Genomic DNA, 20,882 nt, shown 5'->3' on the forward strand with positions numbered 1-20,882 from the left:
CGTGATTAAGCGCAATAAAAACTGATTTTATCATTGTAGTGAACAACAGTAGCACGAATATGTGACAGTTAATCGTTTTCCTACCTTGACCTCTTTGCAGTCGTCCATGCAGGAATGCTGGCTGTTCCTTTCACATCCAATGTTCCGAATTCACACCGCCGGTCTTTCAGTAGAGGGTAACACTTTATGTGTAGTACTACAAGGTCCGCGTAGAACGCTCCGTCGCATTAGTTCCGATCTTCCAGTCACCGCATGTCGCTGTAAGAAATTAAAAGATCTATTATCCGTTCAGCACAGGGGCCACAACAGGGGCCGGGAGCAGTTTTACAGGGGCGCTGAAGCACACGTTGTTGGCAGCTAGTTGGTGCAGGTATACCTTCAAGGGAACAGTCACTCTCCCAGAAGTGACAAATTTATATAGTGAGGACCAGCTTCAAGCCTTGAGAGACTTTGATAATGAGGAGGAGGATGGCGAGGTCACACCAGCACAACTGAAGTTTGTGTTTCGCTTCCAATACAAAACTGATTATGAGGTGTTTTGTCAAGAATTCATTGACAAGGGCTGCAAGATGGACACCTACTTTGAAGACCATGGTGGCTTAGGTGCTCTGTGTGGACACTGTGTAAATATCTCATATCTCATTCTCTTCTTGTAACTGTTTATCCTAATTAGGGTGGCGGGTCCTGGAGTCTATCCCAGCTATTGTGTAAATATGAAAAATAAAAATAAACAAATACATAAACAGTGGAGCAAAATTGTCCAGTATCCATGAGGTGGTTTTGAGCAAACAAAACGCAACGGAGGCAATGTGTGCAACCTGAGTGCCACGGAGGCGTAACGTCACCATATTTGTTGGCATATAAATATATCTGTATAAGAATAAATCAATATAAGCTTGACCAAATGCAAAGAGACTGACAGTTTGTCAACAGAGTGACTCAGGCGTTGTAAGTAGTCACATTGCCACAAATATGCACAGTAAAATCAGCATACCCAAATTAACACTGTAAGAGTTGAAGCACCACTTTAGCACACTAGCTAGCAACTCCGAACCATTAGCATCATCTTATCACATTTTATATCTATGGTTACAAAGTGCATGACTCGACTCACTCAGACAAAATGTCAATCCAAATGTACCGTTTACTGCCGTTACTCACTTTCTATGTTACAGTGAGGCCAGGCATGCATGCTAACCATGCTAACCTCTAGCTCATTAAGCAGGTGCTCGGGTGGTTAGCACACTCGGTTTTGACAACAACTATTTATCGACTGAGAGTTAATTATAACGGATTAACTCTACCCAGAGAATAATTAACTCTACTAGTGTATGTCTAGTTTAACACCAAGAATTCAACTCTTCTCAATTTGCTGTGTGTAAATGGAAATCTGACATTTATACTTATTTATTTCACAGATCATCAGCTATGTGTTATATTACTAGACCCTACATGTTTCATTCTGCTTGATGTTTGTATCTATGACAGAAGTTTGTTTATCTTGTTTCTCCTGCTCTTCTTTTCTCTCTATCTTCTCTGTTTCTACCCGGCTGGCCTTCGGCTGATGGTTCCTCCATATGAGCTGGGTTCTGCTCAAGGTTTCTTCCTGTTAAAAGGTGTTTTTCCTGCCACCGTCACCCTCAGGCTGCTCTGGAGGTTGCAGGCGGGTTTTTGTGAAGCGTCTTGAGGCAATTTGTATTGTTATTGGCGCTATATAAATAAAGTTGAATGAATTGAAAATTGAAATGAACTTGTCATCCTAGAGGTGCACTCACTTTAGCACCTCAGGGACATCTCTTATGTATAATGCTTCACTTCCATGTGTTTGATTGGGTTCTCTTTGTCAACAGGATGTTTTTAGTTTTTTAATGCAGAGATGTAGAAAAAAGGATGTTAAAACTTGTTGGGTTGGGCAGACGTTATTTCATTTGAAGATTAATAAATGTTTAATTTGATCTTTTTTTCTTTAGACCAACTGATAAACAGCAGTTTTAAATCTGGATAGAAAAAATAACTGAATCAAATCTTCATGAGATCGATAAAACTGCAGCAACAGGCTCAAAACACCAGGTGGCAGACAGACTTTAACTTTTTTTCTACAAATAATCCTTTAGTTCTTTAAAATTAGCCTTGTTAGGAGTTTCAAATAAACATTTAAAATTTTGTACTAAAATAAATATTTGTCAGTGTGTTAAAAATTGGGAAGTTAGACAGTGATATTATATATATAGGCCTGTATATATTTACTTTGTGGTAGTTTGTATATATAGTCTTAATGTTTAAATACTTAATAAAATGTGAATAAAATATAAACTTCACAAAATCTGTCTTCCATTCATCCATCTCTTCGCGGCAGCGCGCCTTCACGGGGACGCGCGACGTGTCTCATCTTTTGACACACACACACACACACACACACACACACACACACTTTTCGTCTTGGAAACGGGATTTGAACGCACCTCCACCAGCTCCGCCTCACCCCATCCCCCGGTTTAGGCGTCCCCTGATCGGACTGGGCCTGGTTCCCTAGAGTTGGAGGCCAGGCCGGGAGTAGGACAGAGTCCGGCCGGGCTGCCGCTGTCTTCGGTCGGTTTCTGGAGCCTGCAGTGGGCCGCCGTGCTTCCGCTTCTCTGTGCGCGGGTTCCGTGTGTGTGTGTGTTTTTTTTTTTCTCCCGGACACTTTGGGATAAAATCTGGATTAACCATCGCCCCGGCACCGGGAGCTGGATGTGTATTTTGCCCCGCAGAAGTCACCTGGAGTCCGGGAGGAGAAACGGGGCCGATGGCGCAACGGGTGCGTAAAAACCTGCGTTTGTGTGAAAAAAATAAGTTCAAGTTAAATGAACATGAGGGATTTTTTATTAATGAATTAATTTATTTTTTCATGTAGACACGAAACTAAGAAGAACCCAATGAAAACAAGTTTCAATCATATTTGTTCCGTCGTTCCTTTGCGTAAAAAATAACCTGGAATCTTTACTAAAAAAACAAAAAACAACAAACAAAAAAACAACAACAACAACCACTGAAACTAAAATAAATAAGAAAACGTTCACAATAATTAGTTTGTTTTGATTTGTGAAAAAACGTTTGAAAAGTTAAATAAGCTGTTTTATTCTTTCTATATCTGTTTTTCCCCCGATAAAATAAATTAAGCCGAACAAATCAGAAATACATCTAATTATAGAGACACAATAAGCCACGCTAACACAAACTAATACAAAAATAAGGAAAGGAAATAAGGAAATTAAAACGCAAATAAAAAAAGAAGAAAAAAGTGAAACAAAGATAAATTTTATTATCAAATTAGATCGTTAAATAACACGTTGTTTAAACTAAGGAACTTTATTAAAAATGTTGTAAATAAAATAAATGTTTTGTTCACAAATGACAACATACATACATATATATTTATTTATGTACGTATGTATATATATATATATATATATACACACACACACATATATTACTAGCTACATGTGGTGTATCAGGTTTATATAAAGGAATGGTATATATATATATATATATATATATATATATATATATATATATATATATATATATATATATATATAATACTATATATATATATTTTTGGAGAATTTAAAACCAACACAGGTTATTTACAATGAAAAGGTAAAAGATATAAACACGCCTGTTTCCTGTTATTCTTCTTCTCATTATTATTATTGTTGTTGTTGTTGTTGTTGTGGTTATTATTATTATTATTATTATTAGCTGTGTTAAATGTTTTGCTGAAAATTTTTAGTGGATACAGATTTTTCTTGTCCAGATGTTCCTATTATTCTTATTTTTCTGTTTCTGAGGTCAAAGGTCACTCACCTCTCTTATGTTTCTTCAGTTTGAGGACCTGGCTCACTACTACGGGCCGGACGGCCCAGCTGGAGTCTATGGAGACCCTCCACACCACCACCACCACCACCTCCACCACCACCAGCCTGGCCTCTACCCTCTGCACCAGTACGCCCAGTCCGCCGCCTCGGCCGGGGATGGCGTCAAGAGAGACAAAGACGCCATTTATGGGTACGAAGAGTTTCCCTAGCAACCAAGAAAAGTCCTGCATTCAACTTAAGAAAACTACTTCCTAGAGTCCTCGGTTTGATGAATGACATTTGAGAAAAAAAAAACCCTGAAAACTAGGATGAATAACAATTATACTGAAGAAGATTTATTCCAGGAGTTTAACTCTTTGCCCTGAAACCAGATCAGAGCGTTTTGTAACCGTGGCTCTGTGTCACTGACCTCCTGAAACGATTCATTTAGACATATTTCTGTTTTCAAACTAAAACTAATGCTGTCCTTGGTTCCAGAGGTTTGTGGTAACTCCTCAGTCTCCTTCTTCTAGTTTCTCATCCTTCACGTGTTTTCTTCAAAATGACTGATTATGATGAATGATTTGAAGTCTTGACTTCAGTAAAATCTCATTCACACATCAGTTAAAATTCCTCCTCCTCAACCTTTTTGCTTCTTGGGAATTCATTTGTTGTTTTGTGCTTTTCTCATTTTAGTTTTATCTGTGTAGGCGTGCGCACGGCTTCATGTTCAGGCCGTTACTTGGAGGTTAGCTGATTTTATTTGTAAATAAGTTAAAAGTTGAAAATGAGGGAGAAAAACAAAACCAAGCGCTGTGCGCTGGAGGAGGGAGGCGGGCATCTTCAAACCAAAACCATCTGCTGGAGTAAAGACGGCCGCTTCTGTGTTTTTATGGAATATTCATTGAATAAACCTTTAGCGTCGCTTTTAGCCGATGTCCGTGATGGAAAACATGCAGGGGAACTTTCTGATGCTCTCGTGGTCTCCTGCAGACATCCATTGTTCCCTCTGCTGGTGCTGATTTTTGAGAAATGTGAACTGGCGACCTGCACACCGAGGGAGAGCGGGGAGGCCGGAGGAGACGTCTGCTCCTCGGACTCATTCAGCGAGGACATCGGCGTCTTCTCCAAACAGGTAGACGGCAGAGGGACGACTCGTCTCAACTGAGGCAGGGGTCGGATTAATCCGGGTGTAGTTTTGGAGAGAAAATTAAAACGAAAAATGTCCTGGAAATAAACGTCTGTAGAAAATATTCCTGGATTATTGTTGTCGAGGCTTCAGATCGAGTTGATCCCAGGGTCAGTTTGAGGCTTTAGGGGGGCTTTAATGTCAAACTATTGTATCACAAAGCTATCATTTGGTTCAAAACATAAAATAAAATAAATTGCATTTAAATAAGAAAATGAAGTAAGAACAATAAGTGCAAAACACTTCAGATTCTTCTGAAGATGTTTCACCTACGCACTTGACGAAAAAATTAAATTCAAATCATATTTTTAGGGGTGCTGGGACAAAGCTTAGCAGTGGGCTAAAAATGGGCTAGACACAGCTGTGGTTGATCCCATTTATTCCTATTGTAACCTTTCTTCCGCTCACACTATGTTGATAAGCTGATGATATGAAAACCAGGCAGCACTCAAGCAAATACAAAACGAAGTTTGAATTAATTCAAGTCATGTTCAGAATGGATAAATTCACACATTAATTGTTTGTGCAGATCCGATCGGAGAAGACTTTATTTTCATCAAACCCAGACATGGATAACTTGGTGAGTAGATTCAACTGTAACGTCATCATATTAATAATTCAAGTCTCCTTTGTTTTCTTCTCTATGAAGGAAGATGGTTAGTCTGCAGAGCTAACGCAATTTAATCCTCAACTAAAGAGACCAAATAAATAAGTAAATCGCTCCGAAACTGTTGTGATGGTAGAAAACACCCTAGTAGCGATGATATCATTCTGAACCCATTGATCGGCTCCTTGACTAGAACTGGACTAAGTGAAATACCACAAAGTTCACATATTTTACAAAGGTTTTAGTAAAAATAGGACCGGGCCCACTCTCCATTTGGACATTAAGATAAAACCAAAGAGCCCAAAGTGTTCCTCCATGTTGGGTTTTTACCTGTTGAAAGAGAATCTGGAATCTACAATATACTACTGATTCACTATAGAAGGCAACGTACACACAATTCAACTTAGAACATTTTATTTAGTCTGGACATCATCACATTCCACTATTGTGCACATTATAGAATCCATATGAATATTAACATTTCCTCCATGTGGCTGTTGTTTAAGGCATGTAAATCCTAGCTTCCTAACCACCAGCTGTCAGTGGTCCTTCCAGTTTCCCTCCATCGTATGCTAAATTGGAGTATCTTATTTAATCCCAAACATTAACATATGCTAATGAATGTTAATGAATTTCCTCTACAGATGATTCAAGCAATACAGGTGCTGCGTTTCCACCTGCTGGAGCTGGAGAAGGTCAGAGAAACATCAACAGAGCATTCGATAGTTTTTTATTCGTGAGACTTTTTGGAGATTTAGATCTACAAACATCCGCCATTTAAGATTGACAACCAGGATCATTTCTGCATTAAGCCATGCGTGATATGTTTCTAGTTCTCTATTTAGATCCCTGTAATGATTCATTTTATCTCCAGGTTCACGAACTCTGTGATAATTTCTGCCATCGGTACATTGGCTGTCTGAAAGGCAAAATGCCACTCGATCTGGTTATAGACGACAAAGACGAAAGCAGGTCGGACAGCGAGGAGTTTGGGAGGCTGTCTGAGAACAATGTGGACCAGGTGAGCTCTGATTTTAGCTGCATCCTCTTAAAGTTCAATTCTTGAGGAAATATCAGAAAGACTACAATTTCCTATGTTGGTGCTGATACAGTAGGTCAGGTGAACAATATCGATGTATACCAAGATATATCGTAGAAAACAAAGACATCACCTGAAGCATGGTGGTAGCAGCATCATTCTTTGAGGTTGCTTTAGGTGGAGGGAGTCATTAACAGTGCTCGTGTATGGATGGAGTTACCTCTTCTTCTACTGGAAAAGAAAATACTGGATCAGTCGCTCCCACTGGTTGAGATTACTTTAACTTGGTAACCACCTACTATGTATTTGGACGTTTTCGGAAAACAAGAAAAAAAATGAATTTACACCAAGCACATTTTTATTGATATTATAACAGTTAATTAAAAAATGACTTCGGCAGTTATGCTATAAGGCTAACGATATATGCTATATGATGTTGTTATATATGCTAACGATATATCACTGATCGACTTTTCCTGAACCTTGAGAATAAAATAACCAATCTACCAAATCCCATAGACCCAGGAAAAGTGTCTTTCGTTATAATTTCAACCATTCAACAAGAATAATAAATCCTACTTTGTTTCCTGAGAGTTTCTGTGGGAAAATGACTCCATGAATAAATCACGTGTCATTCTTCTTTACTCATCACAGGTTTCGTGGAGCAGAGATCAAGATGACTCGGCGTCCATCAGGTCGGCCGGGACGCCAGGACCCTCCAGCGGAGGACACACGTCTCACAGTGGAGATAATAGCAGTGAACAAGGTACACCTAAACATTTCACATCAAAAATCCTAAGGCCGATCCATGTTGACCCTAAGAGCAGCTCATAACCATAATAAAGAGTGTAATGCATGCATCATTGAAAAAGAAAGTCAGTTTTTAGAAATGTTATAATCTTGAAGATTTGATAATAAATATCATCCCATAGTTAAACTGATAGGAAGGTTAAAAAACAGTTGTCAAGAAAAGATTTTATTTATTTTGTAAAACCATGGTTGGCCACCAGGGCAGAGAGGCTGCGAGGCTAATGTCCATGTCCATGTCCAATTTGTAGAAGGATCAAAACCAAAGAGCAGTACTCAAAGTGAAAGCGTTATGAAGCTACGTTTCATTAACAAACTCTGGCTCAGGCCTGATTTTATGCCATGTTTTCTACGTTCGTATAAGTTAGCAAACGGACAAGACCATGTAAAGAAAATGGGATGTGTGCAGAGGTACTTTGTGTCTGTATCAGCTGAAACAGGTTCATAATGACGTGAACACGCCAGGTTACGTGGGCGTCTAATCTTTTTTACGTGCTTGGTCTCCACAAGATCCTTCCCGATGATCCTCTGATGCTTTTATGTCTCTATGAGGCTGATCACATTTACTGTATCCAGAGACACTCCCAACCTTTTTACACTACATTGACCAACTCTGTGTTTTAATTCCACGTCGCCTTCATCAGAGTGTTTGATTGACCTCGGAAATGAGGTTGAAGATAAAGTTTCTTGCCTTCGAGGACTCTCCTCCAACAGACCATGGACAATGAAATGTTTTAGAAACTGGACGAATCCACCTTCTGGTTTAACTTGTTATGAGGCCAAGTTGTCACAAACCATTAGCAGGTTGTGTTGGACCTTTTTTTTCTTCAGGAGGAGCGTGTTGGAGGAGGTAGAGGTGTTTTGAGGTGTGGTGTAAATCATCCTTGAGGAGATGGCAGTTCGTCCTAATGAGGCTTAGAGCTTGTTTATGGAGTCTCACGTCATTTTATGATTATTTCCACGTCGCCACAGTCTCTGCTGAAGCAGGGCGAGGCCCAGGTCACCGTCCTCGGCGTCACCTCGGCCTGGCACCGATAAAAACACTGAGGAGAAAATGAGCTTCATTAAACCAGCAGAGAGAGAGAGCAGCTGGTTAGAGGCGGCGGCTCGTGGCTTAAAGATCACTGGTTTGAACCCTTTAAGATGTTTAATAAGTTATTTATAGTGCTGTCAGACAATTAATCAGATTAATCCGAGGGTTGCTGTGGATTTATTTCAATTAATCATGGTTAAATATCCTTAATGAGCCTCCTGAACAAACACACTCAAGAAAGAAGGGAATATACTGCACTTAACTGAACAACTGTTTGTGTCTTTTTTAAACCAACATTTCTCCACATGAATGTGGCCCTGTTCCTCCTCTTTCAGCAGCTACTAAGACGAAAGACTTCTTATTTGGCCAGGTGTTTGCAACCCAGCATTTCCAGCTTGTCTTTGTTTGTCTCAAACTGTGCGATGCATTAGCCCAAGTGCTAGCAGAATCCCAGACTTACGTATGCTAGACATTAATGTGCTATTTGAAGTTGGAAGTGCTTCGATGGAAAGAAAGCTTCTTCTTGCAGGGTCTGATGATACTTTATGTAGGTCCACCGTTCTGTCTTGTTTTTTTTTTTGTTTGTTTTTTTTAAGTACTCAAATTTCCCATGGAGAGGACCAACGTGCTGTTTAGAGTCTTCCATCTTCATAATGAAACATTCATCATGAGACATTCATGGTTATTCTGCTGCATAGGGTTGAATGCGTTAAAATCTATTTAATCAGTTTAATCATGATGGTGCTTTTGACAGCCTTAGTTATTTAATTTACTTTCAGTTTAATTTTACTTCTACTTTTATGGCATTGTATTGGTTGTCATTTCTAATCTACAAACATTTTTTGATTTATCTTTGGTTTGTCACAAAAACAAACCAAAGGACTTACTCTGCTATTCAAATACTGTCTGTCTGCTCATACCTATCATATGTTAAGGCTGGTTTTTAAGTTATTTACAGCGCTGTGAAATGATTACAATTTTTAATCAGATTAATCTCAGCGTTGCTGTGGATTAATTTCGATTAATCCCAATCAAATTTCTTTAATTTTTAATCTATATTAATCGTGACTCATGAAAGAAGGGAATATATCTGGACTTAACATGTTCATTAAACACCTTCTGTTGATGGATTAATCCATGCCTTAGTTATTTAATCTACCTTTAATTTAATTTTGCTGTGTTGTACTTTGTGGTGTTGTAACCCTCTCGTGTCGATCAGGTGATTGTCTGGATAACGACGCAAGGTCTCCAAGCACTGGCGACGACGACGACCCTGAAAGAGACAAACTAGCCAACAAGAAGAGAGGCATCTTCCCCAAAGTGGCCACCAACATCCTGAGAGCCTGGCTGTTCCAGCACCTAACAGTAAGAATAACCAGAAGAGCAGAGGTTTCTGGAGGTATTGTTTCTTCAGTGCTGGAATAAATCTGTTCTCTGAGCATGTTTGGCCCACATGGTTTTGGTTGATGTTAGCTGGTTTTAGGGTCATGCTGCCACCAGATCCTCCCATATCAGCTTGGAGTATAATGGGTGAATCCAGATGCAGTTTACAATATTTTCTTTTGGAATACAAGCTACCTCTAGCTACCTCCGTCCATACAATAGACATACTTTTGAGTTCTGAGTCCAGGACGTCCACTAGACCCAACTTTCAGAGAATCACTGTAGACGAGGACTTAACTGTTGTTCTCTCCAGGTTCACACATGTGAGTGTTTACCTGGATTTCATCTCCATAAAACCAGTTCAGGGTTGTAGTTCCTGATCCCTTTCGATGAAAATCTATTTCCTGATTCAGCTACTTCAACACTTTTACCAGTTTCAGGCCAAAATAAACATAGAGCAGTCAACCAGGTTAAAGCGTTGCAGGATGTCTGCACTGGCTCTAATCAGCCTTGATGCTCTCCATCTCCTGTCTGGGTCCAAGTTAAACCCTAAGTGATCAGACGGTGGAGGAAGGCTGTTCTCTGGTTCCCTCGTCCCGTAGAGAAAACATCATCCATTACCTCTGTGACAGGACCCCTGAGGGCCTGGGTCGCCTTAATGACCTCTCACCCCACCCCTTAAACCCCATGTCCACTCACACATACTCAGAATGAGGCGGTCTGAAAATTAAGCTATGAGGCAGTGGGTGGATCAAAAGAAATTTTCTAACAACCACAGACTTCAATTTAGTTCACTGGGACATTGAACAACATTTTGCCAATTTCCCCTTTTTTCAGCAGAACACAGTTTTGTTCTCATTGTAAAATTCCCACTCAAGGTCTGAAAACTTTTATGAACGTGGAACATTTGCCTGGATTTGTTTCTGACAGAAATCTTTGGAAAACAGCTTATACAGTTGATAAGACATCAGAGCAGAGTCCAGATTAATAAATACTAATCAGTTATTATTGTTCTCTGGTCTTTTACGAGGCTGAAATCAGTCACAACTGCCTTCTCTAATTGGTTTCCTGCTTCGTTAACTCTGATTAATCGTAACTTTAACACAGCAGCAACAACAACAGGAACAACAAACTGCTGGTGCTGTTTTACAGACGTCTCTGTGTTTTGTCCCACTGCAGCACCCGTACCCATCGGAGGATCAGAAGAAGCATCTGGCTCAGGACACGGGCCTCACCATCCTGCAGGTCAACAACTGGTGAGTGTCGGTGGCGTCAGCGGTCGGCCCCTCGGGCCCCGATGTTAATGACTTGAATGATTAATTCCTGCGGGTTTCCTCCAAACACAGTCACCAAGGGCAGGAGGCTCTTAATTGGGGAGTTAATTGGGAGTTAGAGACTTGAAGGATGTTTACAGAAACATAACGCTTAACAAGCAAGTTTTATCGTTGGGATCACATCGTTAACTGATCCTCTAATGGGATTAGAGACCTGGAGTGTCTGGAGGCTAAATATTAGTCATGTTGTCATAGTTGTAGTAGGAGTAGATTAACAGTACAATCAACTAAAATGAGGTTTGGAGTTCATCAAGGGTCAATTCTGGATCCTCTTTTCTTTTAAGTTTTCACATCTTCACCAGGTTCTAATATAAAAGTTGCGTGAGGGACCATTTGACCATTTTTAATTAGTACTTTAATCACCCCGAAATCCACTTTTACCCACAAGAGAAAACTTCAACCAGTCCATTCAATCTGGAGCTATGCTGCTGCTGATGGCATTTTTTTAGCTCCACTGTTACCATGGTTACTTCAGCTAGAAGGAACCAAACGGCCTGGACTGAGACTCACACAACAGAATCTTTGGTTTCTGCATTTTATTATTGATGGCAGTTAAGACAATGTAGGGAAGACAGAAGTTGTAGTCTGAAGGGGGATTAAAGAGAAATGGAGTGACGTTAACTGGAAGAGAAACATGCAAGATCTTTTTGGGCTTAAACCTGAATCTTCTGAACGACGTATGTGATTATTCTGAAGCTCCACTTTCTTGGCTGTGGTGATTTGTCGATGCTTAATAATGACTCAAGACATGATGCGTAACAAGCAGTAGGTACCTAATCTTACCAAACTAGTGTAGTATTTGGTACATAGTACTGTACAAACAGGTTGTTTAAAGTGTGCATGTGCAGAACAGTCCAGTAGTGCAGTGGTGATGGCGTAACAGTCTTTAGTCAGAAACCCTCCTCCCCAAACCTTTTTCACTCCCTTAAAGGTCTGCTTTGGCTTTTGTTTTTCTGAAAAGGAACCTTTTTTTTTTTTTTTTCCTTTACCCCCTCTCGCTCCTCATGTTGAACTGGAACTGTCCCACTCAGGGGTGAGGAGGTGGGGTGAGGCAGCAGGAGGACATAAATCAAGTGGAAAACCTCAGAGCTTTCACTCGGGGGTGGGTCGGGAGGGGTCGGCGGTGGTTTCTGAGGCCTTTAAGCTGAGGAATACCAGTCCTCTGCAGAGGCTCATGGGTCATGCATACCAGGCTTATGGCTTTGAAGAGTGTATTTTGACATGTATGACTGCTTCCCCCTGATACCCCAGCAAGTTCCTCAATATTCTCATCCTTCAGTTAGCTTCTGCGGCTAACACTTTTGACTTGTTTTGTATTAACCTCCATCGCCTGTGAAAAGAAAATACAAACGCAAAAAGAAAGGTGCTCAGAAATGTAACTAAGCTATCGGTTGCTCATCTTCTTTAATTTGTGATGAAATTGGTTTAGACTTTAGACTTTAGTCATGAAATTAAATGAAACATAATCAGTTTTAGCTCTTAAACCAAACTGTTGTCGCTGCTACTGTGGTTTCAGTTGTTTCCTTTGCTTCATGCTCCACATTCTCCCAAAACACTAACATCGCAATGTTCCTCCTCTCATTTGCCTCTGTTGTGTTTCAGGTTCATCAATGCGAGGCGGCGAATTGTTCAGCCAATGATTGACCAGTCCAACAGAGCAGGTAGGGTTTCCTTGTGTTGTATGCAGGAACAAAGTGCTTTAATGTTATTGTTCTATTTGCTGTAAAACAACATCAATCAATCGCAACTCTGCATAGTTTTGGTCCTTGGTGTGATTAGTATGTCGAGTTACTCTGTGATACAAGTTCTTGAGGAGGTTCTGCAACAGCTTCATTAAAAGCGTCTTTCCAACGACAGAGGAGATGTGTCTCCTGGAGTTTAAATCTGGAGAACAGCTCTGTCCACATCTGGAGTCATTGTCTTTGTTTGTAGGTGACAGCTGATGGATGTCTCAGGCTATGGTTGCTCTGGTCTAGGTAACCCTCTTGTGTATTGACACCCATTAACATTGTGCTTTGCTTTACCTCCACCAGTTACAAAGATATGCTGGATTATACATGTTTTTAAATCAAACTCAACGATTATGGATTAAGACATTGTAAATTGTACTGATCGATGACCCCATAGAGCTAAGCCGGTTATGGTTAGGGTTAGAGTTATGGTTAGGGCACTGGAAAAAACAAATCTGGACGTGCACCACATAAATCACTGCATTTCTATTCCCCCTAGAAATGCACAAAATCTAAATACCACAATAAGAAAGAAAAATAATGAAAACTCCTATTTCTCTAGAAACCTCTCAAATATCCTTGGGATATTTACACTCTCTCATCAGGTGGTTTTTCAGACGTATTGATATAAAAGTTCAATCCGGTTCAATTCAATTTTATTTATATAGTGCCAATAACAATACAAATTGTTTCAAGTCATTTTACAAAAAACAACCTGAAACCTCCAGAGCAGCCTGAGGGCGACAGGCGATGGTGGCAGGAAAAACTCCCTTTTAACAGAAAGAAACCTTGAGCAGAACCCAGCTCATATGGAGGAACCATCTGCAGAAGGCCAGCCGTGTAGAAACAGAGAAGATAGAAAAGAAGAGAACAAACTTCTGTCATACATATATTGAGCTGAAGGAAACACATAGGATCTAATCATACAACATAAAGCTGATGATCTTATGTGACAGTTTGAGAGTATAACAGGATTCATGGGCAGGTTGGTGAACTGTTCATCCAGGTAGGAGTGGACAACTGGACAAGGCCATGAAGAGTGAGAAAGGTTAATGAGACCACGACAACAGATGTAGTTTATGGAACTAAGCACGTCAGATATGCAGCACTCCAAGACAGAGACCTTCACAAGAAGATGCTCATTGCACAATTGCAATGGAAACACTTTTTTGGCATTTCTGGGTTACTGGAGATGACACAGTGGGTCATGTGACCAGTTAATTTGAAGTCCATCTTCCACAAAGCAAAATCTGTCTCTGTGACTAGAATTCAAGAGAATTATGGGATATCATGAGAAGAAACTTTACGAGAGTTACAGCTCATTCACAAAACTCCTGTCATTGGAAACACGTACAGAGAGCAATTGTACCTTATCTAAATTTCAGAAATATTGCTTTTATTTTGCGAAAAAACTGTAGTGAAAACACAGCTTATGTCGAATTTGAAGTAACACATTAAGTTAAAAAAATAAAAAATAAACACAATCTGTCAATTTATTTTGAGTGTATGCATGTACTTCAAAATTTGAAAAATGTGAATTATGAACTTGGCGCACCACAGCGGCTCGGTGGGTTTTCTCTGGGTACTCCCATCTCCAAAGACATGCTCGTTAGGCTGATTGGTGACTCTAAATTCACCCTAGGTGTACATGTAAGTGTGAATGATTGTTTATCACTGTGTTAGCCCTACGATGGACTGGAGACCTAACCAGGGTGGACCCCACCACTTGGCCGAGGCTTTGGGGTAGGCACCAGCAACCCCCGCGACCCTAGTGAGGATTAAGGATGAGGATGAGATGAGATGAATTATGAGCTTGAGCTAGTTCGCTTTAATCTGTGCAAACAGAACCTCAAACTACTTCTTGTTTACTGTGAACATGCCCAACACTGTAGCTAGTTAATTCACTTGGAATCTCACTTAAACGTAAAAACTCCGAAAAGCTCTCAGATCCTTGAGGTCAGTTATTTTAGAGCACAGCCAATTATTTAGTACGTGGACGGTGTTTGTAAGTCAGTCAGTGGCTCCCATTAGTCTAGATTAGTTCTATGTGGTACCTCACGTCTCCAATGGTGTCCTATCATCACTACAATTTTTCATCAACATTCAGGGTCTCTTATTGATCGTCTCTTCCCATGTGGACGAACCTTCATACGTAAGTCTCTAGTTTTTAATTGGACCAAACCTGAAATCAAAGCATTGTGCAAAACCTTCTTGGCAGTTTGGGATTCTTCCACCTGCCACATTAATTTTTACCAGCTTTTTGAAATCAGAAACAGACGTTTACATGCTAATAACTTGTATTTTCCAAACTCTAGACCACGTCTGTGCATGTGAGCAGTCAATGAAGAAGCAGACTGACTTCCAGCTAAACAAGCCGCTGGTCTCTCGGCTGTCTTAAAGCCAACAGAAAGGCTTAAACTGCAGGACTGAATGGCCTCTAAAGCCCAGTAGGATTAGCTCTAGCCTGACAAAGATGCTAATCACCTCGAATGACCAGCTCCATTCAACATTTTAACCGAGGATTAAAACCAATCGGAGCCCGGGTTGAAGTGGGGCTAAAGCACCGTTAGCCTTTTGACCCCTCAGCTTTGTTAGCATTAACCCCCCAGGCCTGACTTCCTCACAAAGGCTTGAATATGCAGCTAAATGACAGTTATAAGAAACTGTTGGAGACTTGTGGAAAAACTTCCTTCACATCTTCTGAAGATGAAGTGTCGTGAAGCCAATTTCCCCAGGAGGACGGTTCATTTAATGTGTTCTCATCATTGATTAATGACACCCCCTAAAGATTAGACACATCATAAACAAGTGCAGAGAAAAACATGAGGAAATCTAAGTGACACCCTCGCTGCAGTATTTTCATTTCTAATTCCACACACTTATTTTTAATGTTTTAATGTTTGGAAGAAACCATTCTCGGAATCAGATCTTTTCATGTCTTCTCTATTTAATCATCTTGTTAGACTTCAGGTTGTGTCTCAACCTCTGATATGATTGAAATCACCATGTGGTGAGTAGAATATTGTATCAGCTGATGTCTCTAATGAATCTCTACTTACTCTCTAGGAAGGAAGGAAGGAAGGGAAAGAGAAGGAAGGAAGGAAGGAAAGAGAAGGAAGGAAAAAGGAAAGGAGGAAGGAAGGTTGAAAGGAAGTAGGAAGGTTGAAAGGAAGGAAGGAACAGACGTCTCTTATTCAGGTTAATTACTACCAGTGGATGAATGAATGAGTTAAACTTCTCGTCTTTAATCTATATTGGGACCGGGACTCATTGTGTGTTGACCAAAGGAATGCGGTCACATGGGTCCTATGTGAACTCCTTTTCATTTATTATTTATTTTTGTAGCATTTACATCCATTTCTTAATGTTAACTCCTCCTACAGCTCTGTCATTATTATCTTATTCTACGGCCCCAAACGTGCTGAAAACCAAAAGCAACACTCGGTAGGACGGCGAGGAGCAAAGGCAGCGTCTTCCACCTCAGTGTTGATAATTAAAAAGAGTCCGTCTGTCCACAGGGAGCCAGGCGGGACCGTACGGCCCAGATGGTCAACCAATGGGAGGCTTCGTCATGGATGAACAGACACACATGGGAATCAGACCAACGGGTAAACACACAAACACAATATAAAGATGCCAAACCTTTGTCCTTTATCATTTGTAACTTTTGTTATTCATAAAAATCTGCAGAACTTCCACCTCATTTCAACCGAGTAGTTTTTTTGTGACTTCGTTTCTGTGTGTGTTACACAGGTCCGCTGGGTGGTGTTGGGGTGGGGATGGATGGACAGTGGCACTACTTGTAGCACCACCACCGCCTCCACCCTGAAGCTAGAAGAGCTGCCCAGATTCCCAAGAAAATACAGTGAGTATCTTCATGCAGAAAACAGCTCAGATAGATAATTTATTCTTTTTGTTAATCCCGTAGTTAAATATATTCACAACTCTACACTGTTAATGAGGCTGCATAGAAAGTCTCTTTTCATTCTTCACGAGGATCATGGATCGGTGGAAACCTGGCCTGGAGTTTCTCTGATTATGGTCTGGGCCAATCAAGTGTTGGGTTGAACTCAGGTGATGATGCTTCCTCTAAGGTAGTGGTTCCCAACCTGGGGTCTGCGCCCCACTAAGGTGGGACACCAGAGATCACAGGGGGTGCGCCAAAATTTGATCTGAGCTCACCATCAGTTTTCACCTGTTTCTAAGCTGTATTGGTTGTGCCTCCCCACATGTAGGATGCAGGTCTTAAAGTATTCCAGCACCGTGTCAGATCTCCATCGTGTGGCATTTGATCGCGATTGAAAAGATCAACATTTAGGGAAAAAAAAAATGCTGATGTGGGATATTGTCAGGTTGGAGCAGTCAATTCAGTTCATCTACCAATGGAATGACAGTAACGCAGCTTTCCCTCCAAACTAACATCACTAGCCAAGAAGTAGGGTGGGAGTGGGTCTTGGGAAGTTTGGTTGAGAACCAGCTGCAGCTGATGCTGCATTCAAGACAAGTTGGGGAAAAATGAGGTCTGAGTCATCAAACAAAATTACTCCTTCCAAAATAAAATAAAATAAAATAAAGCTGCAGCACCTATTTTTTATTACTATGATTATAACATTATTATTATAACACTATGATTTTGGAAGTCTGAAATTTCCGAGTTGGAATATAGAATTTCCGAGTTTTACTGAAGGCATCATCTAAGTCACTGTTGTTGGAAAGGTGAAGAGTAAATTTAAGAAGCTAAATATATATATATATATATATATATATATATATATTACTTATATATATATATATATATATATATTACTTATATTAATATTTGCAGTTTAGCCCCCCTGCCTGAATAAGTCAGGCTGTATGGGGTGGGGGCCCCCTTGCTTGTCTTTAATATAAGTAGGGGGTGCTCCAAGGAAAAAAGGTTGGGAACCACTGTTCTAAGGCTCCAACATCGGCATAATCCCCAGCGATGGTTACATTAATACGAATATAAGAACACAAAATTCACACTCCAACAGGAATCTCCGTTTCCAGAGTGATTTTATTCCCAGGCCAACAAGCTAAACCTGAGACCGTGTCCTCTCCTCACTAATTAAAGGCAGCTCCCTCTGACTTAAAGGTCAATTAATCCTCTGAGATCCTCTAACGAACTGATCATTAGTGAGAGACGCTCTCATCTCCTTATTTGATTACACAGGGTCCAATTACTCCCTAAGCAGTTTTTATTATTAAGCAGCGGTAGGAGGAGGAGGGCAGTGAACACATCATGGTCAGAGATTAGGTCGACATTTGTGAGTGGAAGCAAAGTGTGAAGGAGGACGGATCGTTGGTCTTTACAACCACAACCAGTGACTGAACATGAATCTAATGCTAACCCTAAAACTCAGAACATTCAAATTGAACTTTGAAACTCAAACTGAGGCCTGGACAAGATGTTTAAACATCACAGCAGACCATATGGTACGCACTGACGCATTGATCCAATGTGTATTTTCAGATAAAATTAACTACTAAATAACAAATGGTCCATGAATATTAACATGTGACCAGAAATCAGTTCTCCTCATATTTATGGATCTGATTTCAACACCAGGAAATACTATGCTGATACTAAGTATGACCTTTTGGTACTTTATACAACACAGCTTTGTACTAGAAGACCCCATTATTTGGAAAAGTGGATTAGCCTCATTTGTCGAGCAATTCCCCATAGACCCCCATGTTAAAAAGCCCAACTTTACAGCATTATTGAATTTTTTTCTAACTCATTCATTTCCTTTTTATTAAGGTTTAAAGTTCTGCATAATTAAGGGAATTCCCACTTTGAGTGACTGGCGCAAGCCTGAGCTAACAGGTAATAGCAAAGTTGGGTGGGTGGGACTCACCCCCTGACGTAGCCCCCCACATCCATATTTGGAGTATCCATGTGTGGGTGGAGTGGGTGGAAAAAACATACACTTTGATTTTCTTTTAACTAGGCTCCACCCGTGGACAAAGGGAGGAGCGCTGCCTTTCATGAATCAGTAGATTTCAATGTGTAGCCAAGTCAGCTTTAGCTGGTTTCCAAAGTGCGAAATATCAGAGTGTGACGTATCCTAATGTGTGAGAAAGCTGCAGCAAAGCAGAAAACAACTCCTATAGTGAGATAGCAATAATTACATACTCCTTGTTTTTCACAACGCCACACAACAGTCTCAAGGCTGTACTTAACCCCTTAATACCCAACAACATAAAATAGCATTGTTCTCGTCTGTCGATAGATAGATAGATAGATAGATAGATAGATAGATAGATAGATAGATAGATAGATAGATAGATAGATAGATAGATAGATAGATAGATAGATTCAAATTCACATTAATATGAATCCAACATAATGTAGTAAAGGGATAAATGGAGGCAGAAGATGATATCTTTCTTTCAGGACTTCACTCGATACAAGAGCTGTCATAACAGTGTCACACAGAGTGCCACACTAGACCTGTCAATCTAAGCCTCATGTACACAGTGTGGAAGATTTGATTTCATAAAAATGTAAATCCTTGTGTTATATTTCTAGTTGTAGTGTTTCCTGGTGTTTTCTCTGCAGACCTCTCTGGTTGATGTGGAGCAGGTCCACCCGTCCCCTCCATTCAAGTCTTTTTCCTCATCTGCTGAGGAAATCCGCGAGGAAAACGTCTCACTCCGCAGAAACTAGGAGACGAAAAGAAGGCAAGGACTTGGAGAACCTGGAGGACAACACAGCAGCCAAGATTTGACCGACTCAGACTGACGTTAAGCAGCATCAAGACCAGATCAGATATGACTCTCCTCCTCGTGGTTCATGAGTGATTTCTTAACAGCTGCTTTCAGATGTTCACAGTTAGTTCTGGAGAAAATATGAAGTTGTGTTAATGACGTTGTTCTACTGCCATTGAGGTGCCTTCAGGTCCACGTTTGACAATGTTTGATAGAATTGTGATGTTTTATTCCTCAAAGTAGAGATGTAATTTGTTCAAATAAACCAACATCCTGTTTGTTAAGACTCAAAGTCAAAGTGAAAAGTGCTGTCTAGTGGTTGTACTATTCATGATGAGATCAAAACAGGAGGTCAGGAGACAACTTAATAAATTGTAAATAATGAAGCCATTAATAATATTAAATCTTTAAACTGTGCTTTGTTTTTGCACTACCAATGGTATATAATGTATTAATGCATTTCTTATGATAAACAGACTCTTAGTGTCACCTTATATTAAAGATGTGTTAACATCATAGGGCCATGGGGGGCTACTGCCGGGGGTAGACATATGATCCACTTTCACTGAGCACTAATATTGAGCTGTAATCATACAAATCACCCGTGTGTGTGTCTTTGTGTGCATGTGTGTGTAACTGTAATCACAAAGTTACCTGTGTTGTGTGTGGGGGTGTGTGTTTGGTTAGAGGATTGTGTGTTTGTGTGTGTTGTTGTAACATAAATGTATGTGAGACAGGGGTCAGCAATATTAACAGCAGAGACATCAAAAGGAGTCCCTGATTAATTAATTGGTCTCAGCTGTGGCTCTGGCCTGAGGATCAGAGGTTGCCATAGCAACTTGAGGTGGTTGTCAATGACAACAGAAGCGCGCTTGGAGGGACAGACAGAAAAAGGGTGATTTTTTCACTCTGCACTGGTCTCACATTTGGGCTTACTGTGACAAAACGGTAGGTCCTATCAGAAAATAATGCAGACCGTGGGCGTCGTAAGACCTTCCTGAAGACTTTGATATGTTATTTGTCTTTCTAGGGTAAATATTTTGGAGGCATGTGCAAGTTAAAAACAAGGGTCCCTTCTGCTTCTCTCACAAAATGTTTGCATTGGAGTCAATGATGAGCAAAGACAGACGTGACCGCACTCAGAGGCTCACAGTTTAAATTATGTACATCTCACTGCTTTGCCGAGCAC

General features: G+C 40.4%; 1 protein-coding gene across 2 annotated transcripts; it reads left to right on the forward strand.

Moving 5' to 3' along the window:
- Positions 1 to 2,475: 2,475 nt before the first annotated feature.
- LOC125004068 (homeobox protein Meis1-like) lies at positions 2,476 to 20,110 on the forward strand. 2 transcript variants are annotated; one of them, XM_047578421.1, is made up of 13 exons: positions 2,476 to 2,797; positions 3,866 to 4,047; positions 4,830 to 4,971; positions 5,555 to 5,605; positions 6,277 to 6,327; positions 6,507 to 6,653; positions 7,326 to 7,437; positions 9,731 to 9,876; positions 11,074 to 11,150; positions 12,831 to 12,889; positions 16,477 to 16,566; positions 16,712 to 16,823; positions 19,515 to 20,110. In XM_047578421.1, the coding sequence occupies exons 1-12, from the start codon at positions 2,786 to 2,788 to the stop codon at positions 16,762 to 16,764; spliced, it is 1,122 nt and encodes a 373-aa protein (XP_047434377.1). In that variant the 5' UTR covers positions 2,476 to 2,785; the 3' UTR covers positions 16,765 to 16,823; positions 19,515 to 20,110. The 2 variants fall into 2 exon arrangements, with proteins under 2 accessions (XP_047434377.1, XP_047434376.1); XM_047578420.1 differs by having other exon boundaries at positions 2,478 to 2,797; positions 19,545 to 20,110.
- Positions 20,111 to 20,882: the final 772 nt, after the last annotated feature.

Source organism: Mugil cephalus, chromosome 2 (genome assembly GCF_022458985.1).
Source record: "Mugil cephalus isolate CIBA_MC_2020 chromosome 2, CIBA_Mcephalus_1.1, whole genome shotgun sequence".
In the NCBI taxonomy this organism is placed as follows: Eukaryota; Metazoa; Chordata; class Actinopteri; order Mugiliformes; family Mugilidae; genus Mugil; species Mugil cephalus.

Bases quoted from the DNA above. Each gene is read 5' to 3' on its own strand.
- LOC125004068 (XM_047578421.1), top strand. The intron at 4,048-4,829 runs GTACGAAGAGTT...GGTCTCCTGCAG, and splicing joins GACAAAGACGCCATTTATGG to ACATCCATTGTTCCCTCTGC. The intron at 5,606-6,276 runs GTGAGTAGATTC...TTTCCTCTACAG, and splicing joins ACCCAGACATGGATAACTTG to ATGATTCAAGCAATACAGGT.